At 38.9% G+C, this 22,244-nt stretch overlaps 4 protein-coding genes and 1 long non-coding RNA gene across 6 annotated transcripts; 3 read left to right on the top strand and 2 right to left on the bottom strand.

Annotated features, from left to right (window-relative positions):
* The first annotated feature begins 4,793 nt into the window (after window positions 1–4,793).
* LOC126607431 (uncharacterized) lies at window positions 4,794–9,778 on the top strand. Its single transcript, XM_050275011.1, has 4 exons — window positions 4,794–6,362; window positions 6,940–7,511; window positions 7,596–7,815; window positions 8,355–9,778. Exons 1-4 carry the CDS (start codon window positions 5,145–5,147, stop codon window positions 9,702–9,704), a joined length of 3,360 nt encoding a protein of 1,119 aa, XP_050130968.1. The 5' UTR covers window positions 4,794–5,144; the 3' UTR covers window positions 9,705–9,778.
* A 791-nt stretch (window positions 9,779–10,569) lies between these two features.
* On the bottom strand, window positions 10,570–11,567 carry LOC126607446 (uncharacterized). Its single transcript, XR_007617599.1, has 2 exons — window positions 11,090–11,567; window positions 10,570–10,998 (listed from the first exon to the last, which is right to left on the bottom strand). It is a non-coding gene; the product is annotated as an uncharacterized LOC126607446 (long non-coding RNA).
* A 1,865-nt stretch (window positions 11,568–13,432) lies between these two features.
* Window positions 13,433–14,842, top strand: LOC126607442 (uncharacterized protein At4g14100-like). Its single transcript, XM_050275026.1, has 2 exons — window positions 13,433–13,963; window positions 14,559–14,842. Exons 1-2 carry the CDS (start codon window positions 13,489–13,491, stop codon window positions 14,765–14,767), a joined length of 684 nt encoding a protein of 227 aa, XP_050130983.1. The 5' UTR covers window positions 13,433–13,488; the 3' UTR covers window positions 14,768–14,842.
* A 1,186-nt stretch (window positions 14,843–16,028) lies between these two features.
* LOC126607441 (E3 ubiquitin-protein ligase At3g02290-like) lies at window positions 16,029–18,506 on the top strand. The gene is made up of 5 exons (XM_050275024.1): window positions 16,029–16,267; window positions 16,637–16,758; window positions 17,224–17,656; window positions 17,831–17,940; window positions 18,112–18,506. Exons 2-5 carry the CDS (start codon window positions 16,639–16,641, stop codon window positions 18,136–18,138), a joined length of 690 nt encoding a protein of 229 aa, XP_050130981.1. The 5' UTR covers window positions 16,029–16,267; window positions 16,637–16,638; the 3' UTR covers window positions 18,139–18,506.
* On the bottom strand, window positions 18,487–21,566 carry LOC126607432 (protein NRT1/ PTR FAMILY 6.1). 2 transcript variants are annotated; one of them, XM_050275013.1, is made up of 5 exons: window positions 21,406–21,566; window positions 20,664–20,913; window positions 20,336–20,553; window positions 19,637–20,217; window positions 18,487–19,545 (listed from the first exon to the last, which is right to left on the bottom strand). In XM_050275013.1, the coding sequence occupies exons 2-5, from the start codon at window positions 20,899–20,901 to the stop codon at window positions 18,669–18,671; spliced, it is 1,914 nt and encodes a 637-aa protein (XP_050130970.1). In that variant the 5' UTR covers window positions 20,902–20,913; window positions 21,406–21,566; the 3' UTR covers window positions 18,487–18,668. The 2 variants fall into 2 exon arrangements, with proteins under 2 accessions (XP_050130970.1, XP_050130969.1); XM_050275012.1 differs by lacking the exon at window positions 21,406–21,566 and adding an exon at window positions 21,148–21,321.
* Between the last annotated feature and the right edge of the window lie 678 nt (window positions 21,567–22,244).

Here is a 22,244-nt window from a genome sequence, read left to right as displayed (position 1 = left end):
CGGAGGGGAACTCTTCTGGGTCCTTGACAGTATAGCGTTGGCCGGTGCTCGGTAGTTTCGGGATTGGTCAAGTATGGTACAAACAAAATTCACGGTGGGTTTGAGGCCTATGGGAAGTGCTGGTTGTGGTGATGTAATTTCTTTGAAGTTTAGTTTACGGGGTATATCATGTTGATTTGAATGTGAGGAGTTTGGCTTTTAGCATTGTGTTAAAAAGAAATAACTAAAATGGGTTTTTCTTCAGCTTTCGCTTAATCTTGTTTTCTGGTTGTCGTTGTTGTCTAGGAAGATGATGGTGGTGGGTATGTGGCCTTTGGAAGACAGGAAGGGGGCGGTAGTGAGGGAGAAGCAGACAGACTAGCGTTGGGCACGGGATCTGGTTTTATCATTGGAATTTCAGCAATTATGTGAGGGCATTATGGGTATGCAAAATGGATTCCCCATTCCCTCATTCTTCCGGAACTCAAATACCACTTACTATCAAGGGATCCAATTCCTCCAATTCCTCCAAAGTGAGGAATTGAATTCCAAACTTTGTGTGGGTCCCACCATATTTTTTATTCCTTAAAATTTAGTAAACACAGGAGTGGTCCATAATCGGAATACGATTCCATGTTTTGATTCCCATTACATGTACATAAACGCGCTAGTATAGAAATAATTTCTAAATTGTTATGCACTCTCGTACCTTAACAACTAACTATTTTAACCCAATATCATTATTGCTCTACTAAAAAACCATCGAGGGGACATGCTTGATGGAACCACTTGCACCGTTTTATGGTCTGGCTTGAATTTAAGTTTGACCATTTCTATTTCGGTCTTACATTTCCATTTCATCCAATTACCATATGTAATGCATGGTTAGACATAGGGATATGTAGGACTCAGTTATAGACACGGGCGGAGCCACCCACAAGGCTTAAGGTGGGTTGTAGCTTGGAGAAGTTTTTTTGTAAGTGTAGTGTATCTACACACTCATTTTTATTTTTCATACATTTCTTTCAGTTTTCAACCTTCAAATTGAATGAATTGATGACGATCAATGACAAAAAATTAATAAATGTATGTGAATAACACTATCTTTTTTCAAACTCATGCTTTAATGACTTATGTTAATGCATGTAGCCTATATATAGCCTATATAGCCCACTCAATTTCAATACAGATTATTATTTCATGTAGCCTATATATAGCCTATCGATAGGTAATAAATAATACTTTTTATGCTACAAGTAATAAATTAGTTTTATCTTCCCTCCCCCTTCTATTCTATTCATTAAAGAAAAAGATCATTTACCATATGCAATTTAGCCTCTGTACTTCTTACACAAGAAAAGAAAAAGAATTTTCTTTTAGTTCACAATTAAATCCCTATCTCCGCAATTCTTTACTTTTCGTTGCAATTTTCCAATGAATGCAACCTTTGATACGTTCTTAATCACTTTATTTACTTATTATTGGTTTATTTAGCAGGTTAATTATTTATATGGTCCTTGAAGTTGTCGGTTATGGTTATGATTTCAAGAATTGTTTATATTCTATTGTCGTTCTTTTATATTGATTAAAAAATAAACACGTGATTTTATGGTACTAATTTCAGCTAGCCCACCTAAGAAAAAAATTCTAGCTCTGCCATTGGTTATAGATGGCTCATTGTGTGGTTCATCAAAATCTCCACCCACTTATAGTATAATTCATTAATTGTGAACAAAATTTCTCCCTTTTAATATTTTGCTTAAATAATCCAAACAATTTTTTATTTTATTTTTTGATCAGGGTAAAATTAAAACCTTCAATCAATATAGTTTATGAAATAGCAAGTCTATCAATTTGGTCTCTGGAAATGAAACAAACAAATCAAATTGGTCAATCTGTCTAATTTTCAGTTATGTATTAATGTGGCACATGAATGAGTTTTACCTATCCAATCATATCAGGTCACGTGGATTAATAATAAAACCCAAATTTTTATAAAGATTTAAAAACTAAAATAAAACTATATAAAAAAAAAAGTAAATTATAGCTATGTTCCCTTAACTTTAACACAATTGGAGTAATGGTCCCTCAACTTAAAATCCATTACCATTGGTCCTTCAACTCATTAAAACGTGCAGCTATGGTCCTTCAACTAAAAATTCATTACCATTGGTCCATCAATTTTAATTCAACTAGAGAAATAGTTTCTTAACTTTAACCTAATTGTAGCAATGATCCTTCCAACATAACTCGTTTTGACAAAAATTTTGACGTAGTTGACGAAAATGACTATAATTACACACTTTGATGAGTTGATGAACCCTGATTATATAAATAGTTATTCCAACATAACTTATTTTGACAAAATTTTGACGAAATTAATGAAAATGATTATAGCTACACATTTTGATAAGTTGAGGGACCTATGGTGATGAATTTTTAGTTGAGGGACCATTGCTCCAATTTGATTAAAGTTGAGAAACCATTGCTACAATTTACTCTAAAAAAAATCGTCATCTTCAAGGTTCTCTCCCCGTTCGAGTGCCCGACTGTTAAAACTTAGGGTTTTTATCTCCGTTGCCAATCAAAGAAGAAGGCTCTCAAGAGTCGCAAGATCAAAGACCACGATGTTCCTTTTTTCAATTTTAGTTTAAACTCTTTATCTTAGTTTTTAACTATTTTCAAAAATATTTTTTTATTACTAATCCACATAGCACCATATAATTGGATAGATTGGATAGGTGAAATCCATTTATGTGCTAGCAAAAAAATTAACGAAAAGACCATATTTTTATTTTCAAGCCTGTTCTAAAAATCCCCACCTAGCACCGCTTAGGCACTAGGCGGTTAGCCACCGCCCTGATTAATGTCTAGAAGTTTGAAAATTAAGAATGAGCGCCTAGACCTGCTGAGATGCCCACCTAGCCCGCCTAGCCCACCCCGACCCACTTAGGTCGTGACTCACTTAGACAGAAAAAAATATTAATTTCATTTCCATGTTATTTTTTCAATAAATTGTTAGAGTTATTGAATACTTAGATGAACACAAATTATATGCTTGTTCCCCTTATTTTCATTATGTTTCAATACTTTATAATGTATATGTGTTTGGGCCCAAAATGTTATTTTGGGCCGAGCCTGGGATTATTCTCAGCCCAATGGCAATTATCTAGAATTTTCTTGTGGATCGTCCAGTTAGGGCTGGCCGAATCTTGTTGCGAAGATGATTAGTTTAGATAAAGGGTGAAGTAGTCGATTCATAGTGGAACAAGGAGTTTTGGAGCCGAAGGTGCTTGGGATTAGGAGATGAATCTGGTTTGTTATGGAGTTTGGTTCAAAGTCCTATTGGAGCTAGGACTGGCTGAAACCTAATCAGATTGGGTTGAGGAGTTCTAATCCGAGTACATTTCTAGTTTGGTTATGAGGGGGTTTTGCTGCTATAAATAGAGAATGAAGTGCATCATTTAGGCCCATTTCCAATTCAACACACAAATTGCCATGCACAAAGCTTTTCAACAACCTTTGAGATTTTATTCTCTTCCCATTTCTTCCCGCCAACACACTGTGAAGGCAAACAGTCAACAAGGATTTCTGAGTCCTTGTTAGTAGAGGTCATCTCATCAACCTTCTCATCAAAGTGAGGTGTTACAGGTTACTAGGCTTGGCATGTTAAATGCCGAGTTGTTTTATGATTGGATATTCACAAGTATACTTTAGAGTTTGGCATTCCGACTGCCGAACCACATTTACCATTAAGATATACATCTCTTTCGAGTATTTGTGTCCATATAGTCGGGTGTCAGTTCGGCGTGCTTATACTCTCACAAATATAATCACCGTGACTTAACTCGGCGCCGACGATTTGTGAACTTCGCATAACTAGCAGCCTTGTCTTCAGGCTCTAGAACCCAAAGGCTGAGACATGTTCTTTCCTCGACTATAGTCACAAGATCAAGAAGTCAGTAACGCGCTCAATGCAACATCAGCTTATTTTACTCCTTGGCCGAGCTCAGTCGTCGAGTTGGCACGCCCCACACATAACCGAATGACGTAGTTAGCTTATTAATTACTCGGTAAGCGCGCCACGTAGGCTTGGAAGTTTTTAGGGTCAACAATATGTTATTCTATTTTGTAGTTTATGATGAAATTATATATATTATAAGCATAAGCAAAAGTTTTACTTAAACCGCCTAATCCGCTTTAGGCGCTAGACCATATCCCATCGTTCAATTAGCGCCTAACTTCTTTTAAAACCTTGATTTCAAGAACCATTTTAATTGAAAGGTCAAATTTTAAGAACCAACGATAAAAACTTTTTTTCTCATTTTGAAGATCCAAATTATTTGGGTTGTGTAAGGAATCACTTTCACAATGGACTAAATATTGGCTCGTTATTTGGGATCATATTAAGTACTGGTTTGGTATTGAGATGTTTTTCTAAAAAGTGGGTATAAAAAATTGAGCTAAAAAAGGTGTTTGGTAAACACTTAAAAAATAACTTATTTTCACAGTTTTGGGTGAAAAAAAGTTGAAAACGTGAAGCAACAAAAATGAGCTTATTCTCACAGCATAGCAGAAGCAGTTTTTTTTTCAAAACATAGCAATATCAAACCAGTCATAAGCCCGCGGGAACAAGTTTTGGCCCAAACAAAATAAGAAAAACTAATGAAAAGAGCTTGAAAACTTTAGGTTTTAACGATAAAGATAAAATAAAATGTAAAATAAATAGTATCATGATTGATTTTTTAATGTAAAAATATAATTTTTGTTAAAGTGAATAATATCAGAATAAAATACAGTCGAAACCGAGAAGAAGGATGTACTGGGCGCTGGCGACTCATCCACGGAGGGACTCACCAATAGTAGCTTGCACTCTTAGGCACAGAGCCCGATCCTCATCCAACGGTCACAACTCCCCCGATCCACGTCACGACTTCCGTTTCCAAAGTCTCTCCGAACCTAAGTTGGAAATGAATCGGAGAAAAGAAGCGTGACTGGGAAGCCGCCGGTTTTGTCTCTCACATAATCTCAGAACTGTACAAGCAGAGCCGCTCAGCAAAGATTGGACAATAGTCCAGTCCTGAGTTGGGACAACAATCCGAAATAGATAGGTAGGATTAGATAGTGAGAGAGAGAGTGAAGCAAGCTGAAGAGGCCGGGCCAAGATGATGCCGCCGGAGCTTCAGCCGCGGTTCTTCCGTCCGTACATCACCCCTTCGGCGAGCACTTCCTCCTTGGGCAACGGCTCCCCAAACCCTAGCTCCAGCCCCAACGACTCAATCTTCAACAATGGTGGCGGTCCTTCTAGATCTCTCAAGAACTCCCGATTCTCCCCCTCCTCCTTCGCCCACAACGCCCGAATCGCCGTTGCACTCGTCCCCTGCGCCTCCTTCCTCCTCGACCTCGGCGGTACTCCGGTGATCGCAACCCTAACCTTAGGTCTCATGGTCTCCTACATCGTCGACGCCCTCAACTTCAAGTCCGGTGCCTTCTTCGGCGTCTGGCTCACCCTCGTCTTCTCCCAGATCGCCTTCTTCTTCAGCTCCTCCCTCCTCTCCACCTTCACCTCCTTTCCCCTAGCCGCCCTCGCCGCCTTCCTCTGCGCCGAGACCAATTTCCTCATCGGCGTCTGGGTCTCTCTCCAATTCAAGTGGATTCAAATCGAGAACCCTTCAATCGTTCTCGCGCTCGAGCGCCTCCTCTTCGCCTGCATCCCATTCGCCGCCTCCTCCCTCTTCACCTGGGCCACCATCTCCGCCGTAGGTATGACCAACGCTTCGTACTACCTCATGTCGTTCTCTTGCCTCTTCTATTACCTATACTCAATTCCCCGCATCTCCTCCTTCAAAACCAAGCAAGACTCCAAGTACCACGGCGGTGAGGTCCCCGACGACAACCTCATCCTCACGCCACTGGAGGGTTGCATCCACACTCTCTATCTCCTCTTCTTCCCTCTCCTCTTCCACATTGCCTCTCACTACAACGTCGTTTTCTCTTCTGCCGCTGCAGTTTCCGATCTATTTCTCCTCTTCTTCATTCCATTTCTCTTCCAGCTTTATGCCTCGACCCGGGGCGCGCTTTGGTGGGTCACGAAGAATCCGAACCAGCTGCGCGGCATTCAGGTGATGAATGGAGCTGTTGCACTGGTGGTTGTGGTGATATGTTTGGAAATTAGAGTCCTTTTCCATTCGTTTGGGCGGTACATTCAGGTGCCCCCGCCGTTGAATTACCTTTTGGTGACCACTGCAATGCTCGGAGGTGCATCTGGAGCGGGTGCTTATGCGTTGGGCATGATATCTGATGCCTTCAGCTCCATGGCTTTCACTGCTTTGGCTGTTGTAGTTAGTGTTGCTGGAGCTATCGTTGTCGGGTTTCCTATATTGGTATGCAGTTACTTCCTTACATTTCTATCTTCATGTCTTTTATCAGCATACATGAATTCTGTTAGCTACAAAGTATAAAAGGAGTCTACCCTGTTGAAAATTGGTTTGCAGCAGACATGGTTAGATAAGACTGTAAATCACTGTAAGCCCTAAGAATGCTATTTGTTAGGACGTTAGTTCTACTTTCATTTTTTTATTTTTTTACATAATTCTTTGTGCTGTTGTGATGTATGAGCTTACATTGTGCCTCGCTTCATATTTGGTTCAAGCATAAGTCACCAGTAGTGCATTGATGTAATCTTTCATATTCAATTTGTGAACATTTCTGAAAATGAAGTGTTGGCCGGAGTGTTTCATTACTGTGTCAAAATGCTAGTTACCTTTGTGGTGGTGTAATCTTACAAACTCGAGGATGGTAATGTGTGGTAGACCAAATTCTCCAAGCTGAACTTCATATTGTTGTGTGTGGTAAGCTTGTAATTGGAATGTGGAATAATGAGTTTATCGCTTTATGAGCGACTCTGAACTCTAATTTGAATGTTGAACTAGTGATCATTGGTCGTCCTTTGTCTTGCAGTTCCTTCCGCTGCCTTCAGTTGCCGGTTTCTATTTGGCTCGATTTTTCACAAAGAAGAGTGTTTCGTCATATTTTGCTTTTGTTGTTCTTGGAAGCTTGATGGTGGCATGGTTTGTAATACATAATTTCTGGGATCTAAATATTTGGATGGCAGGAATGTCCCTGAAGTCCTTCTGCAAACTCATAATTGTGAATGTTGTCTTGGCTATGTCTATTCCTGGTCTAGTACTACTTCCTTCAAAGCTACACTTTTTGATGGAGATTGGGTTAATTGGTCATGCATTTCTCGTTTGCCACATTGAGAATCGATTTTTTAATTACTCTGGCATATACTTTTATGGGTTTGAGGAAGATGTAATGTACCCAAGCTACATGGTTATTATGACAACATTTGTGGGTTTAGCTTTGGTGAAAAGACTATCTGTAGATCGTCGTATTGGTGGAAAGGTTGTCTGGGTTTTGACGTGCTTGTATTCAGCTAAGCTGGCTATGCTGCTTATTTCATCCAAGTCTGTCGTATGGGTGTCAGCTATTCTATTATTGGCTGTAACGCCACCATTGCTACTTTACAAGTACTAACTCTATTTTGCTTGATGTTTTGTGTTTACTCTGTAAAGTGTCTGCATTATTAATTCTTTGCTTGCTACAATTTTTAGGGATAAGTCAAGAACAGCCTCAAAAATGAAAGCTTGGCAAGGATATGCACATGCAGGTGTGGTTTCCTTAGCAGTCTGGTTTTGCCGTGAAACAATCTTTGAAGCTCTACAGTGGTGGAATGGAAGACCCCCATCTGATGGCTTACTCTTGGGTTGCTGTATTGTTTTGACGGGTTTGGCTTGTGTACCAATTGTGGCTCTCCACTTCTCTCATGTCTTGGTATATCATACTTTATTTCTTGACCTCTCTTTCAGTATCTTTTGCACATAACCTGTTCACATAGATATCGAAATCAAAGAAAAAGCATATAAATCTGATATTCTACCCAAAGTTTTGGGCTTCTATGTATTTCTCACTCCCCGTTCAGAATTTATTTCATAAGCCTTTCATGTGTGATTCATCACATTAATCATCCATATTGATTCTGCATATCTTCTCATCGTACTACTGATTGCAATAGGTACAGTGTTCTGTAGAAATCCAGAATTTTAAACTGAATTGAGGAAAACTGGATATTACTCTCCTAGTTAACAACTAATTAAAAAATCTTACTTTTCTTAATTAGTTGGTATTTTAATTGGGTGTGCTGATACCGTTATATGAAACCGATACTGAGCTGTTCATGAACTTTAAGCACTTAATGAAGAGAAATCAATCAAATTATCAAACTTGGCCAAGTTTATGAATCTTTTTATTTAGCATTATCTAATCAATTATGTTCATCGTGTTAAGTGATCATTTTCTACTTTTTTGTGCAGTCTGCCAAGAGATGCCTAGTGCTGGTGGTGGCAACTGGATTGCTGTTTATCCTTATGCAACCACCTATTCCACTATCATGGACGTACCGGTCTGACCTAATTAAAGCTGCTCGTCAGACTTCTGATGACATCACCATATATGGCTTTGTGGCACAAAAACCTTTGTGGCCGTCATGGCTTCTTATTATGGCAATCCTACTGACTCTAGCAGCTGTTACATCTGTCATACCTATTAAATACATGGTTGAGTTGAGAGTATTTTACTCCATAGCTATGGGTATTGCTCTAGGTGTCTACATATCTACCGAGTACTTCCTTCAGACAGCTTTTTTACATATCCTCATAGTTGTAACCATGGTCTCTGCCTCGGTGTTTGTGGTTTTCACCCATTTTCCATCTGCCTCGAGTACAAAGCTGCTTCCTTGGGTATTTGCTTTACTAGTAGCTCTCTTTCCTGTGACCTATCTTTTGGAGGGCCAAGTGAGAATTAAAAACATCCTCGGAGATAGTGGATTTGGAGACTTGGGTGAAGAAGAGAAGAAGCTCACTACTCTATTTGCTGTTGAGGGGGCAAGGACATCTCTTCTCGGTCTTTATGCAGCAATATTTATGCTAATAGCGCTGGAGATAAAGTTTGAACTTGCGTCATTAATGAGGGAAAAGGCTACTGAAAGGCCTGGAATCAGGCACAGTCAATCTGGTGAAAGCACCTCTACTAGCTTTGCTGCAAGAATGAGATTCATGCAACAGCGTAGGTCTGCAAGTGTCTCATCATTCACAATCAAGAAAATGGCTGCTGAGGGAGCTTGGATGCCAGCAGTTGGTAATGTTGCAACTGTGATGTGCTTTGCCATATGCCTCATCCTGAATGTCAATCTCACAGGCGGCTCAAATCGTGCGATATTCTTTCTGGCACCAATTTTGCTGCTTCTCAACCAGGACTCTGATTTTGTTGCTGGATTTGGGGACAAGCAAAGGTATTTCCCTGTTGCAGTAGTGATATCGGCCTACCTAGTCCTGACTGCCATCTACAGCATATGGGAAGATGTCTGGCTTGGGAATGCGGGTTGGGGCTTGGAAATTGGCGGTCCAGATTGGATCTTTGCTGTGAAGAATTTGGCCCTCCTCGTTCTTACATTCCCGAGCCATATCCTTTTCAACAGGTTTATGTGGAGTTTCACTAAACAGACAGACTCAATGCCGTTGATAACTATGCCCCTTAATCTGCCATCGATCATAATAACAGACGTGCTGAAGATTAGGATATTAGGGCTCTTGGGAATTATTTATTCCCTGGCCCAGTATCTAATGTCTAGACAACAGTACATCTCAGGGTTAAAGTACATTTAGACAAACACATACTTGTGTACAATATGTTTTAGCAATTTTCAGATCAGGAGTGAAGGTTCAGGTTTGTTTCTCAATTCTTTCACTTTTTCTTACCCTTTCTTTGAGCTTTTGCATGCCCTGAAATGCCTGAACTGTCGACCGCCTTTTGAATCATCACGACAAGTCATTACGCCAAGACCTTTGAGTAGGAGTTAAACCTTCCGAGCAAATTGATGGCTCTGGTTGGTTAATTCCCGATTTGGCCATTCAGACAGTAACATGCATTTAGAACTACAAAATGATTGGGGATATTTGCCCCTACTTACCCGCTTGAGTAAACTGTGATGCTTTGCACTGCCGACGCCAAGTTGTAAGAATTTGATGTATGATACCGTGCGATGGTTGAATCATGATTTTTAAAGAGTTTCACAATGAGAAAAGTAAAGTTACCTACCATACAAGTCTTCAAATTTCTAAAGAGTTTCAGACACAATTCAAATTTTCAGATTCAATCATGATTTTTCAAAAGAATTTTAGGATCACAAATCAAACAGGCCAGTTCGTCCTTGTGCCTATCAGCCGCTGCTGTGTCTTTGCCGGAATGGAACTTCACCTTGATAGCTGTGCTCGAGGAACAGAAGCTGCCCTGTGTGGCGCCGTGGCTCCATCCACCGCCGAAGATCGAATCATAGGGGTTTTCAGAAGTGAGCGGAAATGTCAGTTTCTTGGGTTTTCTGGTTTGATATGGCGGATGTCTCGGGTTAAGATTCAGAACCCTTGCCCTTAAACCTCTAAAGACTAAGAAATACTAATACCATGAACTGTAACTGAACCGTCACATGAAGGATGTGGTTGTAAAAAAAAAAAAAGCTCAGAAAAACAGAAAGCAAAATGGGCAACAAAAATTCCCAAATTTGATTAATCAAAGATTGAGATTACACCAAGAACTCTTGAACACATTTGATAAGTTAGGTTTGCAATCACAACCCCCGTCAAACAATTTTTACATAGCTCACAACCAACTGTTGAGCGTTCCCTTGTGTCCAAACGCTGATACTGGCACTCCGAAATGTCAATTTACACTCTTCTATACTGTCGGGGAAAAAAATACCATAGAGAATGAAGAGAGAGGAGAGATTTCCTTTCCTTGTATGGTTTATCACTAAACTGATGCGCATGTTCACCAGAGTCGAATTTGTAATTTGAAGGTTATATTACAGACGCCAATATATAATTATATGTGCATCAAGAGCGATCCAATTAGGAACTTGATTTGCACGTCCCTTGATGAGCTACTCCCACTCCGATAATGAGCCTGAAAAAGAAAAATTTAAAAACATGATCGGCTTAGAGTTAAGCTGAAATGGAAAACAAAAGGCAGATCAGATGTGGATTTATAATCTTACAGTTGTAATTAGCCCATCCTAATCTTTGACGAGCTAAACCGTTTGATTTCATAGAGGCTACTGTTGCCGGAAAATGTAGGGTTTTCGTTTTCATGCAGAGATTTTCTTCCATCTACAGCCATTAATCTCAAAAGTTCACCACAGCGGGGTCTGCAACTGCAAACAGAATATTAAGAAGATCAAACAAGCATACATACCAACTGATACCATGTCATTCTTACTTTCAAGCTTTTCTGTGATTCTAAAAGTTTATCAATATTAGGGTGAGGGATGTGTTGGAGTTCGGAACTTGGAAGCAAGATTTATGAGAAGGAGGAGGAGGAGGAGGATGAGGAGGAAATACTGAAGCTGGACAGAATTGCAGGGGTTAATGGCAAGTTATAAATCAGAAGTGGCTTAGTATTTATAGACAATTTCATGGCAGAGGTTATGGCGAGATAAATTCTTTAACCCCATGAAATAACTCAGTTGATTAAAAGCATTCGGTCTCTTGAATAAATTTTGAATTTTTGTTTAATCTTCTCTAAAAAAAAAAAGAGTATAACATTGTTTAACACATAATTGACACTCTCTAAAACAGGAAAGATCACATACAATATTGCTTAGTAGCAGACCCTACTAATTTTATATTATCATAACTAAGAGCTCGTATGGAAGTGTTTTTAAATTGATTGAAAGAGAGATTAGAGAAAATAATTTTGGGTTGCAAAAAATACTTAAAAGTGCTTCTTGCATGATGCCCCAGTTACATGCTTTTGTAGAAAACATTTTAAGTGTTTTTTTTTCTAGAATTTAATTTAATTTTTACTAAGAATTGGTTCAAAAACGTTTTCATCAAAACCATTTTAAAAACACTTTCTAACGAGTCTTAACTCATCCATGTATGATTAAAATCAATCTATGTGTCACCCATCTCATCTAAAGTAATATTTCATCGGGGGTTTATGATTAATTGCAGGGGTAATTTCCAAAGAGATGAGAGGTGCTGAATTGTTTGACAATTTAAGTCATATTTTGCCACAAAACTTTTGCAAGTATATAGTGTCGTTTTTCTACCTTGGGGAGAATCATTTCGTATTATTTGGATTTGAGAACACCAACACACACATGTCCTGGATTTTTGGCATGAAACTAAAAGTGTGAAACATCAATTTGAGAACAGTAGGACTAATTTCCTGGCCTTTTTTTTTTAATCCAAGCCTAAGGTGTACACACCCCGGAGAGTAGGATTAATTTCTAGTAGGACCTGGAAAGGCTAAAGATATTTCAGCTCGCCTCTGATGCAGTTAAATGACACACGTCTTCCTAAAATTTTTAACTAGAGAATTATCTGTATTTTTGCAAAGTTTACATCTCAAATTCAAGATCATGGAGCAAACTTGACTTAGATTTGTACCACAAATCCACTAAACCACTTGTTGTGGTTTAAGTGACTAAAACTTTGATTAAATAGTCTAGTATTTATCACACAAGGTTTCAAATAAATTTTTAAAAGTTTTTATTTTTATTTTTATAAACAACTTTTTAAAAGTTCTCTAGATGATAATAACACGAAACGGTTCAATTAATGATAAAATGATTTCATATTGTTATGTAAAGAAAATTAAACGAATGACTCCGTATATGTGAGAAACTAATGTATTATGACTATTATCTCGTTTAAATGTCTTCAACACCAACTTTCTCGTGATTAGAAATTTTGTGACCATAACAACATACTTGCTCAATAGGTAGAATGGTTTCCAAATTTAATGGTTTTTTTTTTAATAATTCAAATAATGATAAAGAGAGTAAACGATTCAAGTAAAATAGAGTAAATTGTAGCAATGATTCATTAATTTTAACTCAATTGGAGTAAGGGTCCCTCAACTAAAAATCTATTACCATTGGTCCCTCAACGTTAATCCAATTGGAGAAATGGTCCCTCAACTTTAACTCAATTGGAGCAATGGTCCCTCAACTTTAACCCAATTGTAGCAATGGTCCTTCCAACATAACTCATTTTGACAAAATTCTGAAGAAGTTGACGAAAAATGACCATAGCTACACATTTTGATGAGTTGTGAGAGCCCAATTGTAGCCATGGTCCTTCTAACATAACTTATTTTGACAAAATTTTGACAAAGTTGACGAAAATGATCATAGCTACATATTTTGATGAGTTGAGAGACCAATGGTAACTGATTTTTAATTGAGGGATCATTGTTTCAATTTGATTAAAATTGAGTGACCATTGATACAATTTACTCAATAAAATAACATTTCTGAGGCCCAATGGACTTCAAGCCCACTCTGGTCCGTCACTGCTGAAAGTAAGAGCCACCTGGCCTCCCCCTACCACCACACCCACACGCGTCCACTTTTTAAGCCCTCATCGCAAAATCCAGCTACGAACGACAATGGCTTCACCGTCCAAATCCACCACCGTCGTCCCAATCCTCATCCTCCTCGCCGCCTCTCTCTGCCGCGCACTGCCGTCATCAAAAGACCCAGTTCCCGCCCCGTGGCCCCACCAATTCCACTCCATACTGATGATGAATTACACCGGAACCCTCCAGCTGATCGACCTCTGGTACGACTGGCCCAACGGCCGGAACTTCAACATCATACGGCACCAGCTGGGCTCGGTCACCTACGACCTCGAGTGGAACAACGGCACCTCCTTCTTCTACACATTGGACTCCGCCCGAGAGTGCCGAACCGTCCACGTTGAAGTGGGCATTCTCCGACCCGATTGGCTCGACGGAGCCAAGTATCTGGGTCGGCGCCTCGTGGACGGTGGTTTCTTGTGCAATGTTTGGGAGAAGGCCGACTTCATAACGTACTATGAGGACGTTGATACCAATCGGCCTGTCCTTTGGGTTTTCTACACAGGTACTAAATAACTGATTAATTAATTAATTGTTTTCTTCTTCAAGTGATTTTTTACTCAGTTTTATGTTTTCACTAAATAAGAAAAAAAAAATACTGCATAGAAAAAGAGAGTAAGGAAATCACTTCTGATTCAATATTTGATTGTCAATTTTCTTGATTTTGCGCTCACAGTAGATTTTGATTGGGAATTGTGATTAGACCCTCAAATTAAATGTTGGGTCTCCAAATATGGTTATCTTTAGTCTACTAAAATAGTTGGATTGATTGTCATTCTCATGTCATTTTCATGCCTCCTATATTCTGTGATCACGGTTAACTCAAGTTAATATTTTATATTAATTGTTTTTTATAAAAATAATAAGACAAAAGTAATGAGAATATAAAATATTGACGTGGCTTAACCGTGATAACAGAAATAAAGGGCATGAGAAGGGGTATGAGATGGAAAGGGCAGACAATCCAAGTCCAAAATAGTCATCGTGCACTTATTTGTTTTATAATTTTTATTGGTACGAGTGCATTATGACTATTTTGAACTCTCGATAACGTCTCGAATTTCAATTGTGAGGATTATGAGAAATGAATGATGTTGCAGGGAGGGAGGCACATGTGATGACATTTGAGGTTGGGGCTGTGCTCGAGGATGCAAAATGGCAAGCCCCTGTGTACTGCTTTGATAACAAGAAAACTGACACTGCCCCAGAAGCAGAAGCAGAAGCAGAAGCAGAGTTTGCCATCACCGGTGCTTCTATGAATGGAAGATTTCTGAGAGCTTTAAATCCATTGGGATTCAATTTGTACTGATGTTCTATACTTTTCTTTTCTTTCTTGTTTTGTACGTAACTTTTATAAGAATAAATTATCTCTAAATTTTACGTATCTTTCTGGTGTATTCAGTAATAGCAGCAACCCAAGTGCGAATCCCATCTAAACTTAGACATCAACTGCTCAACTCCATGCGGGGTTTTGCGAGTCTTGAGTTAACCGTTGCACGAGTTGTTATGACGCGTTTCATCGAACAGAACTTTCCTTCTTTCCTCTCTAATGTATAATTGGGGTCACTTGAGCTTGCGGACTAGGAACGGAGAGTTTATTGTCTGACAGATTAAGTAAGGGTTTATTTGGTAAAACTCGAACACGGCCCGCTAACTCGTTCCCACTACTTAGTTGTATGCATTGCATTATTTGACACAATTTTATTGGTGATATGCCAGTAATTTTGTACCAAACCGAGATTCTGTCCCAAAGCTTTACTACCACCGGCCTTATTAATTCACTAGTTGGTCAGTATTGGTGAGCTTTTGTTTTTTGTTTTTTTTTTTTCTTTCTGTTTTGATCAATGTGAGTGTTTTTCATTTTTTTTTATTTTATCATTTTTGTATTATATAATTACTTTACTTTTTTGACAAATGATATGATAACTAAACTAAATTCATTGAAATTAAGAGAAGGTGGGCTCGAATTTGGATGCAAATGGTGGATTATACTATCTTAACCAACTCAGTTAAACACTTTTGTACTTTACTCTCTCTCTTTTTTTTTTTTTCCACACAAGAATTACACAAACAATACCCACCAAACTAATAAGGGTGTGCGCAAATACCACCGGTGTAAGAAATAAAAAAGTTTGCCAATTTACTATCCAAATGTGAAACTAATGTTTTAGGTCAAAACATATCATGTTTGTTTTCTACTTCCTCAGAGACAAGTTGGTAGTATTTGCACTCACCCTCAGTTGTAGGGGTTGTGTTGGTGTTACTCCATTTTTACTACCAAGAGTTCTTTTTGATTGATTAGCACATGTTGTTATTTTAAAGGATCAATAACAATCGTATTAAAATATTTTATTTAGAGTTTAAGTGATTAAAATATTTTATCTAGAATGTGGGTTAATTGGCTGAAAATCCATAGAATTTGGTGTGTGTATGCATGTACAAGATAAAATAGTCTGTAAATAATACTAAAGGTTAATTATTAAATCATTACTTAAATATAATTAACATATTTATTTCTTATTTGTGTCACATTATTAATTTGTAAATTTAATATACGAATTTAATCACCTACCGTTACCCATACTAAATAGTAAAGAAAGAGCTTCCATTCCTGTGTGTCCCCCTTCAAGCTCTGAGCCCACTGCCCACCCACCACACTCCTGAAACTTCCCAAACCAAAACCAGGAAACCCCTGCGTGGACTCGACTCCCCCCAAGTCTCCGTCTTCCTCAGCCCCTACCTTCCTTCCCCCTTCTCATCGCACGATCGCCATCGCAATTCAATCGCTCATCCGCAAACGCAACGCGAGGTATGTCAGAATCTACACTCCCAATTCCACCTCCAAATTTTCAACCTTTACTTGATTTTCCCAATTGAAAAACCCTAGAAATTTATGGGTTTTCATTGTAATTCTTCAAATCTTTTGGAAAATGTTAGAATGTAAGTATATGATTAGTTTTTCAGCTGGGTCTGTAAGTCTTGATCATGGTAATTGTCAAAAATTGATTCTTTGTCCTTTTATGTTATGTAATTCACACTGGGGTCTCTGCATAATATGCATATGCATATGGGTTATTGTGGAAGAGTCTCAATTGGGGCTTTCATCAACACAAAGCATCGAGTTTTGTCTTCAGGAACTCAAATTTTGACTCTTTTGTATATATTGGTGGAAATTCAGGAATGGGTGCTCTTTGCTGCTGTCCTTGTGGTGAGGAATTTGAAGAATACGCGCTTCCGAGCAATTCAATTTATAGGCATTGCTTATGCCTGAGATACTTCTTTCACCAGCTATTCACTGGGGTATGTATAGAAGCCATGATGAACTCAATATTTTGTCGGTTCTTCCGTTCAGGAACCCTCTTAGTCCAAAGCTTGGAAATTTATGTAGTTTTCTATCACCAGACGCATTTGGTTATATCAATGTTTTAGATTTATTGTCTGAAAAAGAACGGGCTGGGGACCATAAATTGGCATGTCAATTGGAAACTGAGGAGCCTGATGCAACTAAACAAATCCGTCTACGTTACATCTAAAAATTTGTAATGTTAATGATGGCTACAAAGTAAACTGTTTGAAATCATCTATCACTTTTAATTTTGGGCCAACATACTTGAATAGAAAGACATTTTCAAAGTTATTGTTAAATGAAAATGTTCTTTCCAAAATGCTTCGCTTTTATGAAGGTAATCCCAATAAGATCCATGGGTTTGATTCACTTTAGTTTCCATAATTCTTAATTGTTTGCATTTCCCCATGTTCATGCAGTATAGTGCACCTTTTCAAAGGCTTGATGGACGACCACCAACATTACCTGTTCAAGGGGCCACTTTGGCATCAACCGGAGTAGGCACAACGCTACAAAATAATCCCTTGAATGATACTCAGCTCTCAGTTTCCTGGCCAACCCCCTTCGATGCTGATCAGAGATACTCGCGTTTGCAGCGTGATGGCTTGGTCTCTAGGCGTGAGAAGTCAATGACTCATTTGCAAGAAGATACGCAACAACTGAGAAGAGGCAGTTCTGGTACCGAATCCCTGGGTTTTGGGAAGAAATGGAATGGAGATGATACTGAAGAAGATTGTAAGTTTGGCCAATCTGAGACGTCAGAAAAGGCTTTGGCAACAAAACTCGCATATGGACTAACTTACGTGCAACCATCTTCTGAAGATGAAGATGTCTGCCCTACATGTCTGGATGGTAAGTTAAATGCGCACATTTCACAGTAGCTAATAACCAATAGGCATTGCTAGAATATGGTTTAAGATATTAATTGTGCGGTGATAATATATATTGTTGTTGCAAACTAGCGTCTTTCTTCAGTGGTTCTTTGGTGTGCTGCTAATAATTAATATGTGATGTATTTTCTTGCAGAATACACTTCAGAAAATCCAAAAATCACAACGAGATGTTCTCATCATTTTCACCTTGGCTGTATTTATGAATGGTTGGAGAGAAGCGAAAGCTGTCCAATTTGTGGCAAGGTAAGCTGGACCAAGAAGTTTACTTTTTAGATCAAAATATTAGCGCTTATTAGTTGCCCTACCCTTGGAATTTTGCTTGGTGTTGTTTTGCAGCAGTTCCTAGATTATCTAAATCAAGAGTAAACTTACCAAGTAGTTCGTACTTTTAACTGTTAGTTTCTTGAATTTCAGGAGATGGAGTTCTGCGAAAGCCCTTAACTTTTCTGTCTGATGGCAAAGCAACATAACAAATATATATATGTGGAGCGCGGCTACGAGTTTCTGTAAATAAAAAGTTGTCTTGTTTCTAAAGGGTTCCGGAGAGGGAAGCAATTGTTCATTTTGTGTCACCAGTTGTAATACTTCGTGTTTCTCGATGCTTCGTGTTTGATTACTTCATCTTATTTCTTGTATGGATCTCCACAGATCTGTGTGGAACCATGTTTAATGATTGTAAAAATAATTGCTATGGAAACGTTCCGAAAGGGCTCCCACCGTCCTATTCTTTCTTGTTTGTACCGCTTCTGATGAAAACATCTCTCGCCGAATATAATTGTCAATGAAACGTTCCGAAAGGGCTCCCACCATCCTATTCTTTCAAGGCAATTTTTACATTGCTAATCACAAACTGTATTTCTTGTTTGCTTAACGCTTGGTTACAAGTAAATTTGAGCTTCTTTTTCTCTCTTTTCTACTAAAATGCTGCAAAATGAAAACGTTGGAATATCATAGGAAGATGGCATATCATGCTAACCACTGAGGGGTTGTTCTTTTACGTTGGTTAGAGCCCGCTTCTCCGTCTTAACCCCTTGCTCCGTCCTGTACTTGTAGCGATGCGCGCAATACAGAAAAACGCCGAAATTGATGAGACTCAAAACTGTCAGCAGCCAGTAGAAATAATCAAACCTTCCTGTGTTGATATTCTGGGACAGCCAAGACGGCTTCTCTGAGCTTCCGGTGACAGATTTGATGATGCTGTTCAATATACTGGCTGCAAAGCAACCTAAACCGCCGGCAAGAGCAGCGTAAGCAGATCCGATACTCTTCATTGCATCTGGGGCTTCCTCATACAGGAACTCAAGTAATCCCACTATGCAAAACACCTCAGCTATGCCGATAAGGCAGTACTGGATAAGCAACCAGAATGCACTTAGATTTGGCATTGCAGTTAAGAAGTTACTTTCGTATCCGTGCTTTATAGCATAATTTCTCCGGTACATTTCGAATATCGCAGCCCACGCCACAGACAGGATTGAAACTGCTAGACCTATCCCCACCCTCTGAAGCTGCGAAGCACCGTGAGGATGGCCGGTGATGCGCCTGGACAGTGGGACAAATGTAGAGTAGTAGAGGGACAGTATGAGAAAGATACTGAGGCCAGGAAACACTGGCATGCATGTTACAGGGAGTTTCAGTTTGCCTATATGGGTGTTTAAAGTGTATGCCTGCTGCACTGAGAGGGTGAGATATTCTGTCAAAACTACACTCAAAATTATTGTGCATGCCGGGATCGGAATAAGTTTCAACAAGATCTTCACTTCCTCTACTTGTGTCACAGTGCATAGCCTCCAGGGACTCGGGTCTACGCCATCTTCCTTCAATTGCAGAGCTGCTTTGTCCAAACATCTGTAACACGAAAAACATCAGATATTCTACAATCGAAGAGAAAGACCGATAAATAGGATCATTACAAAGAAAAAAGTAGATGAAAAGATACCTAAAATCGTTGGTGTGAGCTATCTTTCCACTACCCTTTATGGCAGATTGTTTTCCAGGAACCTCATACAAGCCTATCAACTCACTGCTGGAAAATTCTGCGTTCCTCTTCTTGTAGGCAGCAACCAAAACTTGAGCAACGCGCGTTAAAGGGCTACCTCCTGGCAGTCTATGCCGGTATAGAGGGGTGCCTAGAAAGAAGACCACGTTTGATATGCCCATTGCCAATGCCAGTGACCCAAAGGCGAATCCCCAACCAAGTTTCATTTGGACATAGACTACTGCAGTGAAGGCGATAATTGCCCCAATGGTGACAGAGAGATAAAAGAAGTTGAAAAACCTATCCAGGTGAGACTTGTAATCTCTACTTCTTTCGTCGAACTGGTCTGCCCCGAAAGAGGAAACGCACGGCCTTATGCCAGCAGCTCCGAATCCAGTTATGTATAGAACCGTGTAGAGGTAAAGCATCTGCCACGGTTTTGCAGGCTCACAATTGCCCAAAAGGAGGGCTAGCTCGCTGCATTGATCTTGGTTTGGCACGAAAATGTGCATCGTTGCACATAAGGTTATTCCTGTCAAACCCTTCCATGAAAATACAGAAAGCAAAAAATGTAGAAATATCAGCTCACCTATAAGCGTGATCGGAAAACTAATTAGTTTTGGTTAAACATTTCCAGTGTTGGAATATATGTGTACCTACCACAAGATAGATAGTTGTAAAGATTGCTATTGTCCAATATCGACCAAGATATGCATCAGCTAGAAAACCGCCGAGGACAGATGAAGCTTGTGAAATCCCAAGAAAATTGTTAACTGCATTTGATGAACTGCTGAAGGGTCTATGCATAACATAAAACATGAAGGCCACCATGTTAACTGAGAGACCGAAATACGCCATTCTCTCAGCCATTTCATTTCCTGGACAAATTAAAAGTAAACTTCACGACTAACCTAATCATATTTCATTACATGAAGAGCTGCATAGAAACCAAATTGAAAAAATACATTACAAAATACGCAGTGCTTACCAAATATGAAGAAGGCAGCAAACCAACCGCCGGTTTTCGAAAGATCAGCAATAGGTTTTCCATGGATGTCAACTGGTGTGGTTCCTCCGGTATAACCCCGTCCGAAAGCCATCCGCCTGTCATCGGATTCAATGAAGTACAGTCCAAGCTTCTTTCTCTGGTTTGAGTCTGGATTTCCATCTAAACTAGCTGGTGTCATCACCCCTCCTTCAGGGGACTTGATTTCTCCGGTTCCCATTGTTTTAACTCCCTACAGAAAGCCCACAAAACCACAAAATTTATATGGAACTTTACACACAACCAAAAATGAAATATTACTTGATAAAATAAATCTTAAACAAAAATGACTATTCCTTCAAACCTAATTACTATAGTTTCTAGTGAATTGGATCACATCGTCAAATAGGGGGAGATTTATAGGTGTCGCCTGTTGTGTACAACCATTTTTGTCTATCTAGTCAAATGCAACGAGAGAGATATGCACATAATTGTATACAACTGGTGATATGACAAATTTTCTACGTATAGAGGCAGTGACATGTGAATATGTGGAATCTATTGTCTCCAAAAGAACAAATAGAACAAACAATTGAAACAAAGGAACAAACAAACTCCTGTTCGAAAGAAACAAAAGGAACAACATACTCCTGTCCAAAATATATAATTAAAAGAAAATTAAAACAAGCAAAGAACACCTACGTACAAGTAAGAATCCTACACATAAACTGAGTTTATTCCTCACCGTTAAATTGCCAAGTGAAGAGATGAATAGAACAGTATCCAGCCGTTTATGCAGACGTGAAGAACATTCTGAAATAATGAAGCTTTAAACCAAGTTGATTGAAAGGAATTAATCTTTTTGAGAGGTTGGTTGGCGAGTGATATGATTTCAAAGACAATATTAAAGGAGATCCAACCAACTCGTGAAGATCCATACAAGTGGATCCAAAGGCAATAAATGGTACCAAAGAAAAATTAACCATAAATAAATATATGGCCAACTATGTTGGAGGTTGGGTGTGCAGAAAGAGCCATACTCGCTGCTGAATGATGAAATGCCGCCGTACAGTTTCATTTGTCGGAATTTGATCACCGCACCCCATAACTTTGAGCATGCAAATATGGGTGGGAATTGATATCCTTCGGAGGTTTTGATGTTACATAGTTGAATGACATATGCTTTGCTGTGTTTAGTTACTTTTTTTAGTGTACCATTTTGGATATAGATACCAAAATGACGGTGTTTAAATCTATCAAATGTTTTTATGTATTTTTTACTATTGTAATTATAGTAGCTTTCGTTTCAAGTAAGTCATTATTGTAGTTTTTTGGTGGGATCAAAGGGATTTAAGACTGTCCACATTGTTGGTCAAGTGTCAATTCAATCCAACCAAGTCTATCGATGATGACATTGAGGAAGAAAGAACAAATGGAGGGGGATGGAAGTTGGACGATGGGTTTGACAAGTGAATGTGCTTCTTTCACTAACAAGTGCGGTCCATTAACAAAGAGAATAAAAAATGTGTGATGCGATGAATCATTGATTTTGCAAGCACCAAGTATATAAAATTGAGTGTGATA

This window comes from Malus sylvestris, chromosome 16 (genome assembly GCF_916048215.2).
Source record: "Malus sylvestris chromosome 16, drMalSylv7.2, whole genome shotgun sequence".
NCBI classification, from domain to species: Eukaryota; Viridiplantae; Streptophyta; class Magnoliopsida; order Rosales; family Rosaceae; genus Malus; species Malus sylvestris.
This window is presented reverse-complemented; position numbering and strand designations above follow the sequence as displayed.